This window comes from Oryctolagus cuniculus, chromosome 1, assembly GCF_964237555.1.
Source record: "Oryctolagus cuniculus chromosome 1, mOryCun1.1, whole genome shotgun sequence".
Classification (NCBI taxonomy): Eukaryota; Metazoa; Chordata; class Mammalia; order Lagomorpha; family Leporidae; genus Oryctolagus; species Oryctolagus cuniculus.
The window spans coordinates 35,534,318-35,548,083 of NC_091432.1; the positions used below are offsets into that span (position 1 = coordinate 35,534,318).

Genomic DNA, 13,766 nt, shown 5'->3' on the forward strand with positions numbered 1-13,766 from the left:
GGACTACAGTCAGGTTTTTATGGCCAATTTAGTCTGCACATTGGTGCCAGCCAGACGTTTGGCAACAGTTAGTGCCAACTTTGGTGATCTGTCCACTAATTTTTTTCTCAAGGTCTTCAAAACGGTCTGGATTCAGTGCTGACATTGAGGGAAAGATGCATTGTAAGCCCAGCTTTCTAGGCATGCCTCCTGCATTTATTTTTTTCTTTTTTTTTTTAAAGTGGTGAGGTACCGGGAGGTGCAGAACAGTAGGCTGATCCACTGTCTTCCACTTTGAGGCTCTGCGTGACCTTAAGAATCTTCCCTAAACCCTGTTTTCTCCCTACACCTTTGTCACTTTCTTCGGGAAACCTCTATTCCTTCTCTGGCTTACGTGTCCATTTATACACTACTCAGAGTACCTACAAGTAATGCTATACCTATCACCCATGCGCATTTTAATTTTTTTAATGAAAGGTTTATCTTCTCCAAGCTATAAACTCTATGAAGACAGCAATCTTATTGTTGAGGGTTTGTTGTTGTTGCTGTTGTCTGTATCTACAACACTTATCCCAGTGCAAGGCAGATTTTAGACACCCACGAATTCTTATTTAATGAATGAGTGAATGAGAGTTGAGTTTGCAGAATGATTCAGGGGGTTTATATGTGCTTCTCCAGGAAGTTGCATTCCCTTGTAATCATCCATTCTTTGGAAAGCATGTTTTTAAACATGACGGTGTTTTTGGCTTTAAAAAGGGTAACTTATATAAGTCTCCCGTATTTTTTTCAGGATGGAGCTGGATGAAGCTCAGAGTGAGTATTTCTGATGCTCCTACACTAACGCTGTAACCTTTTCTGCCATCAGTTGACTCTTGCTTTGACTGTAGTAAGCTCTCTTTTCTAACATAGGAAAAAAAAAATCAAGGTTTCGCTATCAACTTGACCCTCAATGTTTGGGTTTTCTATATTGTTCTCCTAAATTAAGAACAGAAGCATCAGAAAATATTTTGTTTTAAGTCCTTGTAAAATGTTTATTCGTTGATCATACTAGGAGTCATCAATTATTGGTTAAAAGTATGAAATCAATTATGGTGTATTCAGCCCACTTACCAGGAGTTTGATTGACAGCTTCCCCTAATACAAGAGGTCTTCAACAAGTTCATGGAAAGTATGTATTATGAAAAAACCATGCATGGATTAAAAAAAACTGTTTGCATAAAAATAAAGTTGAGTTCCATTTCCCAAGAATTTTTTGAAGTTCCCTCTTATGTGGTAGGTACTTGAAATGAAGGCCGTGAAAACAAGTCATCTGTCCTAAGAATCCTGTGTTCTGCATAAGGCAAAGCAGTCTTGATTCTGTGCTCCTAGGTTCAGTGTTTTCAGAAATGGTAAACTCTTAAAGCTCTCATAGTGTAACTATTTCAGCAGGAGCCTGTGATGTGGGTTAAAACAGGTAACACCTTCATAACAACATTGCTGTTTTATAGTAGTTGAAACCTTTTCCAAGAAATGTATTTAAAGGCAGAACAACTGACATTTGAAAAAAGTATGTAATGGAATTCTGATTATGGGTAACTAAGCTACAGATTCCTTGAAAACCGAATTGACTGGGAGTAGGGGAGGGGGAGACCCTGGTATAAAGTGCCAGGCTTAAGAAGGCATTCTACATGCGGCAGAAATTAAACAAGGAGAGAAAGAAAGAGAAGGGTGCACAGCAAACACTTTGGGGCAGGAAGTTTTTAATTTAGGTGACTACCTTGAGGTTTTCTCCCTAACTTTCCCCATGGCTGTGTCTGCTAAGGAAGGTGTTATGTAATTAGACTTCTGGAGGTGCCCTTTGGCCGATGACCTAATTGGGTCTCTGAACTTGAATGCAGGGTTAGGGTCTGTGGAGTGTTTTGCCCTGCAGGTAGAAGCACTTTGATGGACCTGCCTCTTTGATAAGGACCTGCAGTGATTGGCAGCGACATTGTTTAGGTAAAGTATGGTTTGGTAATTGAGAAGCCAGTGCTCCTTAGTATATGAAAATCTTTCTTTAAAATAGGGAAGACACCAAAATCCACATGCGCAATTTAAATGAGCCTGTATTCTGCGTTATAAATATGCACCGGATGCCAAGTAGAAAACCGGAACACTCTCTCAGGATGCTGTTAGGGCCAAGCGGAATCTCATTAGGGACAGCTTCAAAGATCAGTTCCTCGTGTCCATAAAAACAAGTGTAAATTATCTGGTGCGCGCCTGCTGTTAGCAGTTGCGGTGTTGCATTATGCATGATTCAAGATTGCACCGAGGAGACACAGGCTGCACAGAGTTCCATGGTATATGTGGAGATTTCTCCACCCACTTTTTTTTTTTTTTTTTTTTTGGTGCTGAGTTCCACATTTTGGAAATTTATTGATGTGTTTCAGTTAATGGAGGGTGCCATATATAACCTGCTCCTACATTTTTGATGAATTGAAGTCAGTTCAGAGAGGCATGATAAGGTTCTGAATTGTTTATATGAACCACCAATCTACTCAGATTTATGTATCTTGTTTGCTCACATATGGAGCCAGATTAGGGACCCATGAAGGCAGCTCAGGCACATAGGGTTGGCTGTATTTGTTTCAATCATTCTCTCCCTCTTTTTAGTCTTTTGCTTAGAGTTTAAAAAATAAATGTGAATGCTCAGTAGGTTGATAAAATGGAGTGGAATTTAACCTTCAAGGCTTTAATAAATAGTTTTGGATTATATGCATAAGCGTCTAGGAGTATATTCCCAAGCATTATTGGAGGTAGGGAAGTATTAGAGTATGCTGTTTAAGCACATGGATTCTGGAACCAGACTGCCAAAGTTGCATCTTGGTCTGCTGCTTAATGTCTGTGTGACTTCTGATCAGTTACTTAGCCTCTCTGAGGGGAAACTTGGCACCTCCCACAAAGGGCTATTGCAAAGGTTAAATCAGTTCATTTATGTACAGTACTTACATTTCCTGGAGACATAGGAAATTCTGTAGAAGTGTTTGTTCATGGTGGTGTTGTCACTAGTAGTAGTAGTAGTAGGAATAGAAGAAGAAGAAGGTAAAAGACTTTCCAGTCCAGCCAAAGATGACTTTGGGAGAAGGTTAATAAGCAGTAAGATGGAAGCATCTTTTTTTCCCCTCGTCAGAGTAGAAGAAAGGTCTTATAACATCTCCTTTTCCCAGTTGTTTCTCAGAGCCTACTCCCAGAACAGAGAATCACTTGGGACAGAGATCAAAAGAGCAGCAATACATAGACTTGAACAATTTAAATCCACAAACTTTATAGCAGCAGTCACCTGCGCTTTGAAATTTACATGTGTCAGTATAGGGAGAGAACCCCAAATAGAATACATTCACTTTCTTGACTGGAAGTTCCATTAAAGATAGGATTGATGCTGGCTGATCTGGAATCTTCTGCAAAGCCCAAGTGCTCACTAATTAAAAGCATCTTCAATAAATCAATAAACAGTCTTCATTGTGTATTTCTTTTATCATTTTGATCCCCCAGTAAATTCTCTTTGGACTCAAAATCTCTCTGTCCTCTTAAGAGAGTCATCCCTGCTAGTAACATGCGTGCCTGAACGCTAGTCTCTTGTGCACCTTGCTGACTTCAGTGTTTCGGCTTAGAGCTTGCAGCAAATGCCACATACTCATCAATTCTTGAGGATGGGTTGCTGGCAGCTCTCATATTTTTCTATGAAGTGATTGAGGCTACCTTTGGGATTCTATAATCCTCTGATAGCTTTACTTGGAAATTAGAAGCTCACTCTAAAATATTTGAATAAATGATAAAGTTGTTTTGTTCATGGTCTTAGAAACCATCTGCAGGATAGAGAGGAAATGAACAAATTAGAATGTTTGGGGGAAGGTTGATGTTACTAAAAACATTACAATCAGTGAACCCATAAGTACTTACTAGAAGGGGCATGGAGGGCAGGGGTTGTTTTGTGATACATAAATAAATTGTTATTGATGAACAAATGAATGAATGAGTGTCGTCTTTGGTTCAGCAGTCAAAATAAGGAAGAACCATAAACCATCTTGTCTGTATGCTATACAGATCATGCCTGTTAAGGGACACAGTCAACTGCTTCTGAACCAAATAAAACTTGATAAAGTAATTATGTATACTTTTAATAGAACAGCAAAGATTTTTTTATACTTGCGTGCTGTGGGAAAAACATTAGGTAGAGAATTTTACATTGGGTGGATGAACGTGCAAAGAGGCTGAGAGACACAATCAAGGCCACACAGTACTGCTAGTTTTCAGTATAGTTTGCCTCTTTATGACCCTTTAATGGGATGTATAGCAGCCTTTAAGAACCTTACAGTTTGGAGCAGACATCAAATGCTGAGTCGGAGGAATATGGGAGAATTTCTTCAAGAACATGTCCAAATTAAGCTTTTGTGGAGCATCTGAGCTAATTCTACCAAATTGTTTTCAATGTTATTTCCTAGTTTTTCCTTGTACGTGTGCACCAGGATAGTCAAAGGGTCTTCAAGTTTGATTCTTTCCCCAAATATGAAACAGGTAGGCTCCCCACGGGAGGCACAGTGTAGTGGAAAACAGTTTAAAATGAGCAGGAGCAGCTATTTTCTGCCCCGGAGGATCGCACTTTGCTTTCATTTCAGAATATTTCCTACTGTTCCCACCATTCCGGTGTCCCCTGCTTCCTCTCAAGTCTGTCAGCATCTCCGGGCCCTTTGGGCTCCACAAACAACTGCCATTTCCTACTCGATGATTGTGAGCACTTGGACAGCAATTGCATTTTTGCTGGGATGTGGGAGTTGAGATTTGTGTGGCCATATGCCGTGAGCTTGGATAATGATTTACATTCCAAACAACTTAGATGGCTTCTGGCCCACTGCTTGCTACTGTGTGGCGATGAGCAAACCTATATGATTTTAGGTCTTTTGGAACAAGAAGATGCATGGTTGGGTGCATTTTCTTGCATTTTTAAAAGTTCAATATGAGTATAGTTTTGAGACTTGACTGTGGTTGAATATCAAAGCTCACAGATAACTTCAAAAGCACCTGCATTTAAAAAATGTTTATTCATTTTTATTTTAAAGACAGAAAAGAGTGAGAAGGAGAGAGAGAGAGAGGGAGGGAGAATATCTTCTGTTCAGTGGTTCACTCCTCAAATGCTTGAGACAGACCAAATTCAGGACCCAGGAACTTTGTTCTGGGCTCCCATGTGGGTGGCAGGGATCCAAGAACTTGAACTATCCTATACTGCTTCCCAGGTGCATTAGTAAAAAGTTAGATGGGAAGCAGAGACAGAGTGGGACTCTATCCCTGGTTCCTCCTTATGGGATGTAGGCATCCCCAGAAATGGCTTAACCTCTTATGCTACAATGCTGGCCCCTAGCACCTACATTTTTCAGAATTTTGCAGAGGTTACTATTTGGAAATGATGTATCCAACCAAGAAAGAAAGGTTGATTTATGGGTACTAGATTATAGCTAGAAGGGAATAAGAAGTTCTAGGTTCTAATTGCACAGTAGAGTGACAATAGATAATACACTGTATATTTCGCTATTAAAAAATCCTGGAATACAGGATTTTGGATGCTTTGATTATAAAGAAATGTTAAATGCTTGAGAGGATAAATTTATTGACCCAGATTGCATCTGAAACAATATACACAGGTAATAAAACCAGAGATAAAACCACATAAATATGCACAATTTTTATGCCTATTAAATAATTTTTAATAAAAAAATGGTGCTATTGCACAATAAAGGTGCTAGTGCTATATATAAATGGTGCTGGCATCACTTGGTCAGCCATTGAAGTGTGTCTTGTTTAATAGGCTTGAGAAACCCTGTGGTCACAAATTACTCTACCAGGAGCATTTGCAGCAACATACAATTTCTCTCCTGGAAAATGCTCTGTGGCAAGTGGGTGGTATCACATTCAACTTCTTCAGATAAAACTGCAGCTGGGCCCAAGCTGACTTTGGTGATGATCCTTTTTGCCTAGGGTGCTGCAGATCTATCTGTCCCTAAGGCTGTCACCAAATGCCTAGGATATCGGTGCAAAGACGGAAGCTGGGCATTGGTTCAATTGCTGCTGGTGAGCCAGCAGTACCTGTTAGATCTCTAAACACTGGGCATCGCGGGAGGGAGGAGAATCCTTCCAGCTCTCTTCTGGGAAGTTCAGAGATGGCATCTGGCAGCAGCTTTCACATTTAGTTGAAACCATTGAATTTCACTTTCAGTTGAACTACTGAACTTTGTAATAGGAAAATTATCTAATCAAGGCTCTAGTTTTTGGTGATGATTAAAAATAGTAGCTCTGGAATGCTTAAGACTTCAACTTACTAAGCAGAGAAGTTCATAAAATATGCATTGAGAAGAGTCCTACTAATGAATGTATTGGTTGTAGCAGTCTTTCTCTGTAGAAACTGAACATCTGTATTTCCTATATACAAATATATTTGTGTACACATACACACACATGCACAAAAAAAGGAAGGTCTCAAGCTGAATATAGATGCCAGTGCTTACTGAATACTTTTGGCCATCTAAAAAACAAATAAAACCCTGGGCATGTTTGCATGTGAGTTGAATGCCCTAGCTAACAATTGCTCCCATAGCTGACCTTGTTTTCTATTGAGGGCACAGAGAAGCCACATTATTAAGCACACTGGGTCAACCTGAGGTTCATGTAACATCATTTTTCTTTCTATGGAGATGAAAAGGTCTTTAGCTCGATTGTTTTCTTTTTGTTCCTCACCGGGTAGGGGGTAACATGATTTTTGCATGACTACAGATCTGCTCTATAAATAAGCAGATTCAGTCTTTTGTTTTAAATGTAATCAGCAAGATTGCATTTGCATTGCTTGTAAGTGAATCACATAAGTGAAATTACATCGCCTGCATCTCATTTGGTATCATAAAATGTTATGGGATGCAGGCTGTTTTTCTCCAAGTAAAGTGTCTTGAGTTAGTATTAGGGTGCGTGTTTCATTTTCCTTTGTGATCAAATTTGTTGCATTCTGCAAAGCTAGGCTCATATTTTTACTTACGGTAGTTGCTAGAGAAATACTTGTTCGTGTCCTCCAGAATGAGCTCAGATATTGGTTCAGTAGGGGGTAAATGGGAGTTTTAAGTCTATCTCATGTCTTATAGCAAGTGATTGCTAATCACTTTCTGTCACTTGTGACAACTTCTGCTTACTAAGAGTAAATGCTATTCAGTGTTGCTTGGAAGTACAAAGCAATCTGAAGCTTTTCAGGCAGTTAGCTACAGAAAATGTTTTACATAATTTACAAAGTCTTTTTTTAGTGACTGTTATGAAATACATATCTTAATTAGCTCTTTGAAAGGGATCCTTAAGGCAGATGACTCAAAGTTGTTTTGAGGTTCCTCTACCAATTTCCTTGAAAGTAAATAGTGTAACACAACGATAATAATTGCCAACTTCAGAAATCAGTAATTTCAGTGACAAATGAGACTGTCTTATTTTGCAAATCACCTGCCCTCTCCACTGAGGTTTTCTTAATTCATGAATTTTTAAGATGGAAATAAAAAATGGTATAAGTTCTTAGATGACCTATTATAATGTGGTTACCCACAAAGCCTCTGTTTATTAACTACATTATTGACGAAAACCTACTAGGCAACAGGCAACTATAGCATTAATTACACACTTTGCTTAAATGTGAAAACTGTTTTCAAAAAGTAAAGGCATGCCTATTACAGCAGTACACCAACAGAGTGTAGGCACTTGATAACAAATGATGATCTGTGGATTTGGAGGCAGTATTAAAACATGCTTCACATGGACTAAACAATAGAGGGAAATGGAAAGAAATAAATGTAATGAATGGTAAATTAAAATACAAACGTAGGATTTTTTTTCTGGTATAAGATGTTATGCATTTTAAATCAAAAAAGGAAAGCTTTCTAAAATAGCTTATGATTTTTTTCAATAAGACTTAGAAAAGGATTTACAGTTTTGTGTTCTCATATTGTTTTTCAAATGCATCAAAAATATTTCTTGAGGAAGGAAATTGAGTGTAGTTTCTTTTTCAATTAGTGGAATTTTAGTTCAAGCATACCATACAAATGTAGAAATGTTCATGTTTACTGTTTAAGGCAGCAAATTTCTACAAAGCCAAATACTTGTGTGACTAGAATTGGGTATAGTTTTAAAGATCATTTTAGTTTGCAAAATAATGTCATGAAACATTAAAGATTATTGCCATCTATTATCAATTTTTATTAAAAATTATAATCACCTTTGTTACTGTTGCTTTCTAAAATTGGTTTACAAAGAAGGTGATTATGCACCTCGAGACCCCATGGCCTCCTGCTACGGCGGGCTCCTCCAGTGTGGCTACTGTCATTTTCATTTCAACTGCTCTCCAAGGCGTATTTCTCATGGGTAGTCGCTTAAGATACCCTGAAAGCTGCTCTCTGCAATTTGAAAAATTATCTGGATAATATTTCTAAATTGATGACCTTCCTGAGTTTAAACAATTTTTTTGTCTAGCTTTAAAGATATCTTTATTTTCTATTCTATTCATCACCATTTTCTCACAGAAAAAATTAACCATGCTTGTCCCACTTCAAATGAGCTGCTGCACTTTGAAACTAGATCCTTCTTTTGGCTGTAATTGTCCAAATGAGGAGCACCAGGTTTGCTAACTATTTGAAAAGAATTGGTTGTGACTATAAAGCATTTTTTGGCTTCAGTTTTTTCTTGTCAAATTTTGGTGTGTTACCAAGCTAGGAGAAAAGAAGGAGGAAGAGAGGGAGGAAGGCAGGGAGGGAGGGAGGGAAGAAGGCAGGGAGGGAGAGAGGGAGGAAGGCTAGGATAAAGAGGAAGGACAGATGGAGGGAAGAAGGGAGAGAGAGAAAGAAAAGAAACAGAAATAAAGGAAAAACAGAATTTACAAATTATCTATGAGCAAAGAAGCTATGAGTAGCTTAACTGTAGCTTTGGAGGAAACAGAAAAACATAGGATGATCCCCCATAGTTGAACCTAAGAACAAATGATTTTATTTGAAGTGTCATTATAAACTATGGAGTCAGTTTTTTATTTTCTTTTTAAAAAATGTATCAAATTAAATGATAATTTGCATACGTATATACATGTGTAGGTGTGTTGAGGTCTGTGTTCTGTTGGGTGTTGTTCTTACCTATTCTTCAGTATCAACGTTGCTGAGAACAGTTGTAAAAATTACCTCTTCTGGAGCTTGACATTGGAGCCAGTTCATGGGCATAGGAGAAAGCTCTCCATTTTCCAGCCACAGAAATCATATTCATGCATATCTTCCTAGCAAGGAAGTAGGATTCCAGATCAATATACTCAGAGAATAAAATTCATTCGTGAGTTCTTGCGTTGACTTTCTCAGTCTGTTCTCTAGAGCCTTTAGAGCTATCAGCTAAATGTCTTCTGTGACTGGATCCCTCATAGTTACAGCCGTGAATTCTCCTATACATAGTACTAGAGCAACTTCATACTTATGCACCAAAATAGTAGACTGACTACTGAAAAGCTGACGGTTAGCTCAACAGTTGATCCAAATGATTCATATTTTCATGGGAAATATGGTCTATAAGCAGAGAGTCTGAAACTGTTGCCATTCTGTTGTTAAGAGCACCATGATGGCTGATTAGAACTGTTTACTGTTTACTTACCAAACAGCGTCTCTTAAAACAAGGAAAACTAACCATAAGATAATAAAATAGGAAAATAACAGTTGTAATAGATTATTTGGCAATGTGTCTATAACTTCACAATAACTAGGGGATGAACATTTCCAAAGAACATGAATTATAGCTTTGTTTATTTATTATTTTACTTATTTGAGAAATAGAGCTCTCATCTGTGGGTTCACTGCCAAATGCCTAAAATAGTTGGGTCTGGGCCAGGCCAAAGCGAGAAGCCAGAAACCTGATCCAGATCTCTCACGGGGTGGCAGAGACCCAACCATTTGAGCCATCACTTGCTGCCTCCCGGGGTGTGCATTTTAGGAAGCTGGAATTGGAAGTGGAGCTGAGACTTGAATCCAGGCATTTCAAGATAAGATGTGAGCATCCCAGCCACATTGCTTGTAAGGCCGAATGTCCATTCTCTGTATCTCTGTTCATTTTACAATTTTGAAAGCTGGTCATTTGTCTTGAGCTAATAGCTGCTTTTGAGCTATAATCAGTGATAATATTGGTGAATTTCCAAAAGTATATTTGAATTAATATATTTTGTATTGTATAAAACTATACATTGCCTCCAAGAAAAAGTTTTAATTGGTACCTCTAGGTTTTACCCTTTTCTTATTGTTGTACCTTGGTTAAACACTGCTTTTGGGAAAACACTTCTCTTTCTTTCAGAACATCTTCTGCCTTCTGGACTGTAGGGTATGCAGCCCAAGGTAGAACAGGGAAGCTAGATTTAAAAAGACAAGTTATTCAGCACAAGGAAAAAAGTCACAGAGCTAATAATATAATAACAAGTATCATTTATTGTACCAAGTGCAAATTGCCTTAATACATTATTTTATTTCTCAGCGTAACCCTAGGAAGTAGGCTATTCCCATTTCTTTTTTATTTGAAAGGCAGAATCAGACACGCACACACAGAGATATCTTCAGTCTGTTTATTTACCTCCCAGATGCCTACAGTAGTTGGTGTGGAGCCAGGCCAAAGTCAGGGGCCAGGAATTCCAACTGGGACTCCCATGCATGCTGTAGTTACCATGTGGACTTGAGCCATCATCTGCTGCCTCCCAGGGTGTGTGTGCATAAGCAGGAAGCTGGATTGTAATAGGAGGTGGGATTGAGTCCCAGTCATTCCAAAATGGGATGCAGATGTCTCAAACTGCAGCCTAACCTGTTGTGCCACAAAGCCCACCTTGGTTATTCATATTTTGCAGATTAAAAAAACAAAGCTTCAGGCTGGTGCCGCGGCTCACTAGACTAATCCTCCGCCTTGCGGCGCCGGCACACCGGGTTCTAGTCTCGGTCGGGGCACCGGATTCTGTCCCGGTTGCCCCTCTTCCAAGCCAGCTCTCTGCTGTGGCCCGGGAGTGCAGTGGAGGATGGCCCAAGTGCTTGGGCCCTGCACCCTGCGGTGCGCCGGCTGTGGCGGCCATTGGAGGGTGAACCAACGGCAAAGGAAGACCTTTCTCTCTGTCTCTCTCTCTCACTGTCCACTCTGCCTGCCAAAAAAAAATAATAATAATAATAAAAATAAATAAATTAAAAAAAAAAAAAAGCTTCAGAGACCACCAGGGGTGACATGGGTTTCACAGCTTATCACTGACACCAAAGTTCGCATGAATCTATGGGTCTAGCTAGTTGTCAAGGAGGCAGTGATGGATCCATGGATATAAAAGCTTGGATTCTGGCACTTTTATTTTCCAAAACAGTGCTCATGATAAAATCATGTGGAGCTGAAGTCATGAAGAAACGAGGCAAATACAACCCAGAACCACAAACATATTTTTGGAATAGTTTCCACTGATTGGGACTCTGTAGCGCAGCATGGCCTAGGACGACTTCTTCTTCTTCTTCTTCTTCTTCTTTTTTTTTTTTTTTGTTTAAGGGAAAGAGTTTATTGGTGGGGGAAACCTGACAGACTGGAGGGAAAGAGTGAAGAAGGAAAGAGAGCATAAGAGAGAGAGAGTGCAAGAGAGAGAACGAGGGAGAGAGAGAGATCAAGAGACAGAGAAAGAGATCCAGAGAGCCACGTGTTCAGGAACAGGTCCTCTTAAAACTTTGCTAAGGGACGGGCAGGGAAGTAGGAGCAGTGAATCCCATTAGGATGGGGGTGGAGCTGACACCGGTGGTTGGGCCATGGGGTCACCTGCCTTCCAGTAATGGCGGGAGGGGGGGCGCTAGAGCCTAGGATGTTGTCCGAGATGTAGATCGCGTCATAGATAAGACTGTGCCATTTTACTAACATTCCCCCCCCCCCCTTTTTCTTTTTTTTTTATAAAGCAAGAGTTGTGTGGGATTACATTAGTCCCAAAAGTCCAGGAGGGGTAGAGGGATGATGATCTGTCTTTAGAGTTACTTCCTGCTGACATGGGGTAAGCAGGTACTCTCTACTGTCATGGGGCGATGTCTCAAGCCTCTGTCTCCTGGGTGGGAACTGAGTATATCCCTGTAGCAGCATTTGGTTGACCTCGCCTGGTTGGTGAAGGCCTTGGTTTGTTCTATTATCACCTCCTATAAACACTTAAACAGACATGGTAGTATAAAAGGGTGAGAATAACAACCAATGAGCCTAAGAGTGGCAGTAACCAAGTAATGAGATGATTTTATAGAGGAGAGAAATTTGGGGTGGGGGGGTGTCTCTGGATCCTTGTGAAGATTGTTTGATGGACATGATTTAAAGATGATCCCAACCAAGACTGTGCAAAAGGCCACTCATCTTTTGCAGGTAGAGGGATGTGTGGAGAAAATCTGAACAATTATACAACCTTAAGTGGGGGAGAGGACCATCAATATGCACAGGTCAGAGTAGAGCCATTGAAGTTAGAGTAGAGGCTATGAATGAGGCCCCAGGTGGGCTAGACAGGGTCTAGGATGACTTCTTTACACAGACAGCAACAGAGATATTGTGGAATTAGTTATTAGGAGGCTGGGGAACAGCATTGGGTAAAGCATATTGGATGGAGAATCCAGGGGTGTAGGCCTCAGTTCCCTCATCTATAAAATGAGCCTACTGCTGGTTAGAGCAAATAGTCTCCAAGGATCTGTGCATTTCAAGAATTCTAAGCATTTCAGCTGAAGTTACCTAGAATTCCTTGGGTTAGTTCCTGCTCTTTCCACTCAAAGGCTGCAGGGATTGGATGATAATGCAGGAGGTATTTCCATGGAGACACCACACTCTTGGACCAGAGGGAACACTCACGACTATTAACTTATCCAGCTAAATACCCAAAACTAAGTGGAAAAATTTAACACAGAAAAGCTTTTCTCAACCTCAAGTTATACTTGGGTACCTGTGGAAGAAAGGAAAATTCTCAAAGGACATGTTAAAAATAGAAGTATTAAATAAAGACGTAGAGCCTTGGCCCTGTGCTGACTGGAGTGAATAATCTGAGAGTCTGTGGGGATGTGTCAAGGATTTGTTGCTTTGATTGGCTCATAGATGTGAAGAAGGGTCTGAGAGATTCTATACTCGAGAGCTTCTGCTTGCAGCATTGCTGCGGATTCATACTTTGATATCAATATCTGAGTCTGATTGTCTTCTCTCTGAGATTTAAAGTAGGTACCTAAAACATTTCTTGTGTTAAAAATAAGTGAATTGATGTATCTTGATTTCACTGAAGCCAGCGAGTGGTAATGTTGCAGTGGTGTTTGGAGTAATTTGGCTTTCGAGTGGCATGAGTTATGTTTGAGTGACCAGTTCAGAGACCCTGGACAGAAATAGTTTCTATTGGGAAGAAGACAATTCTAACATTAAAAAATAACTTTTGGTTGAGGAAAGCTATTAGTCTTGTGGGGTAAGTTACATAGATGAGAATTTGAGAATTCTGCTTCTGTGCACAGTAGTAAAATGGGTGAAACAGCAACAGCTAAGAGATTACCTGGGTTCTTTGTCATGCGGACAAGGCAGAGAGAGAAAAGCAGAATTTATTTGAGTTAGAAACCTTCTGCTGAAGTGTTTGGGGTGGCGGGGGAGAGTTTCCAATAGAGGAAGATCCTAAGGGGCTGGGGTAGTGGGGTTTTTAAGCACAATTTGGGGAAAAAGCTATCAATCAGTACAAGACAGGGACAAACCCACAAAAGACCTGGTTTGTAATCTTACCCTATCTGGCTTGC

General features: G+C 39.8%; 1 protein-coding gene across 6 annotated transcripts in view; it reads left to right on the forward strand.

Annotated features, from left to right (window-relative positions):
- MPPED2 (metallophosphoesterase domain containing 2) overlaps positions 1–13,766 on the forward strand; it is a 196,007-nt gene that overhangs the window by 17,720 nt on the left and 164,521 nt on the right. For 3 of the 6 annotated variants that reach the window (XM_070064518.1, XM_070064525.1, XM_017345687.3), the window contains one exon: positions 770–792. The exons of the other annotated variants lie outside the window; for them this stretch is intronic. In XM_070064518.1, the coding sequence (XP_069920619.1) occupies positions 770–792 (23 nt within the window). The remainder of the gene's footprint in view (positions 1–769; positions 793–13,766) is intronic. 6 annotated transcript variants of the gene reach the window in all.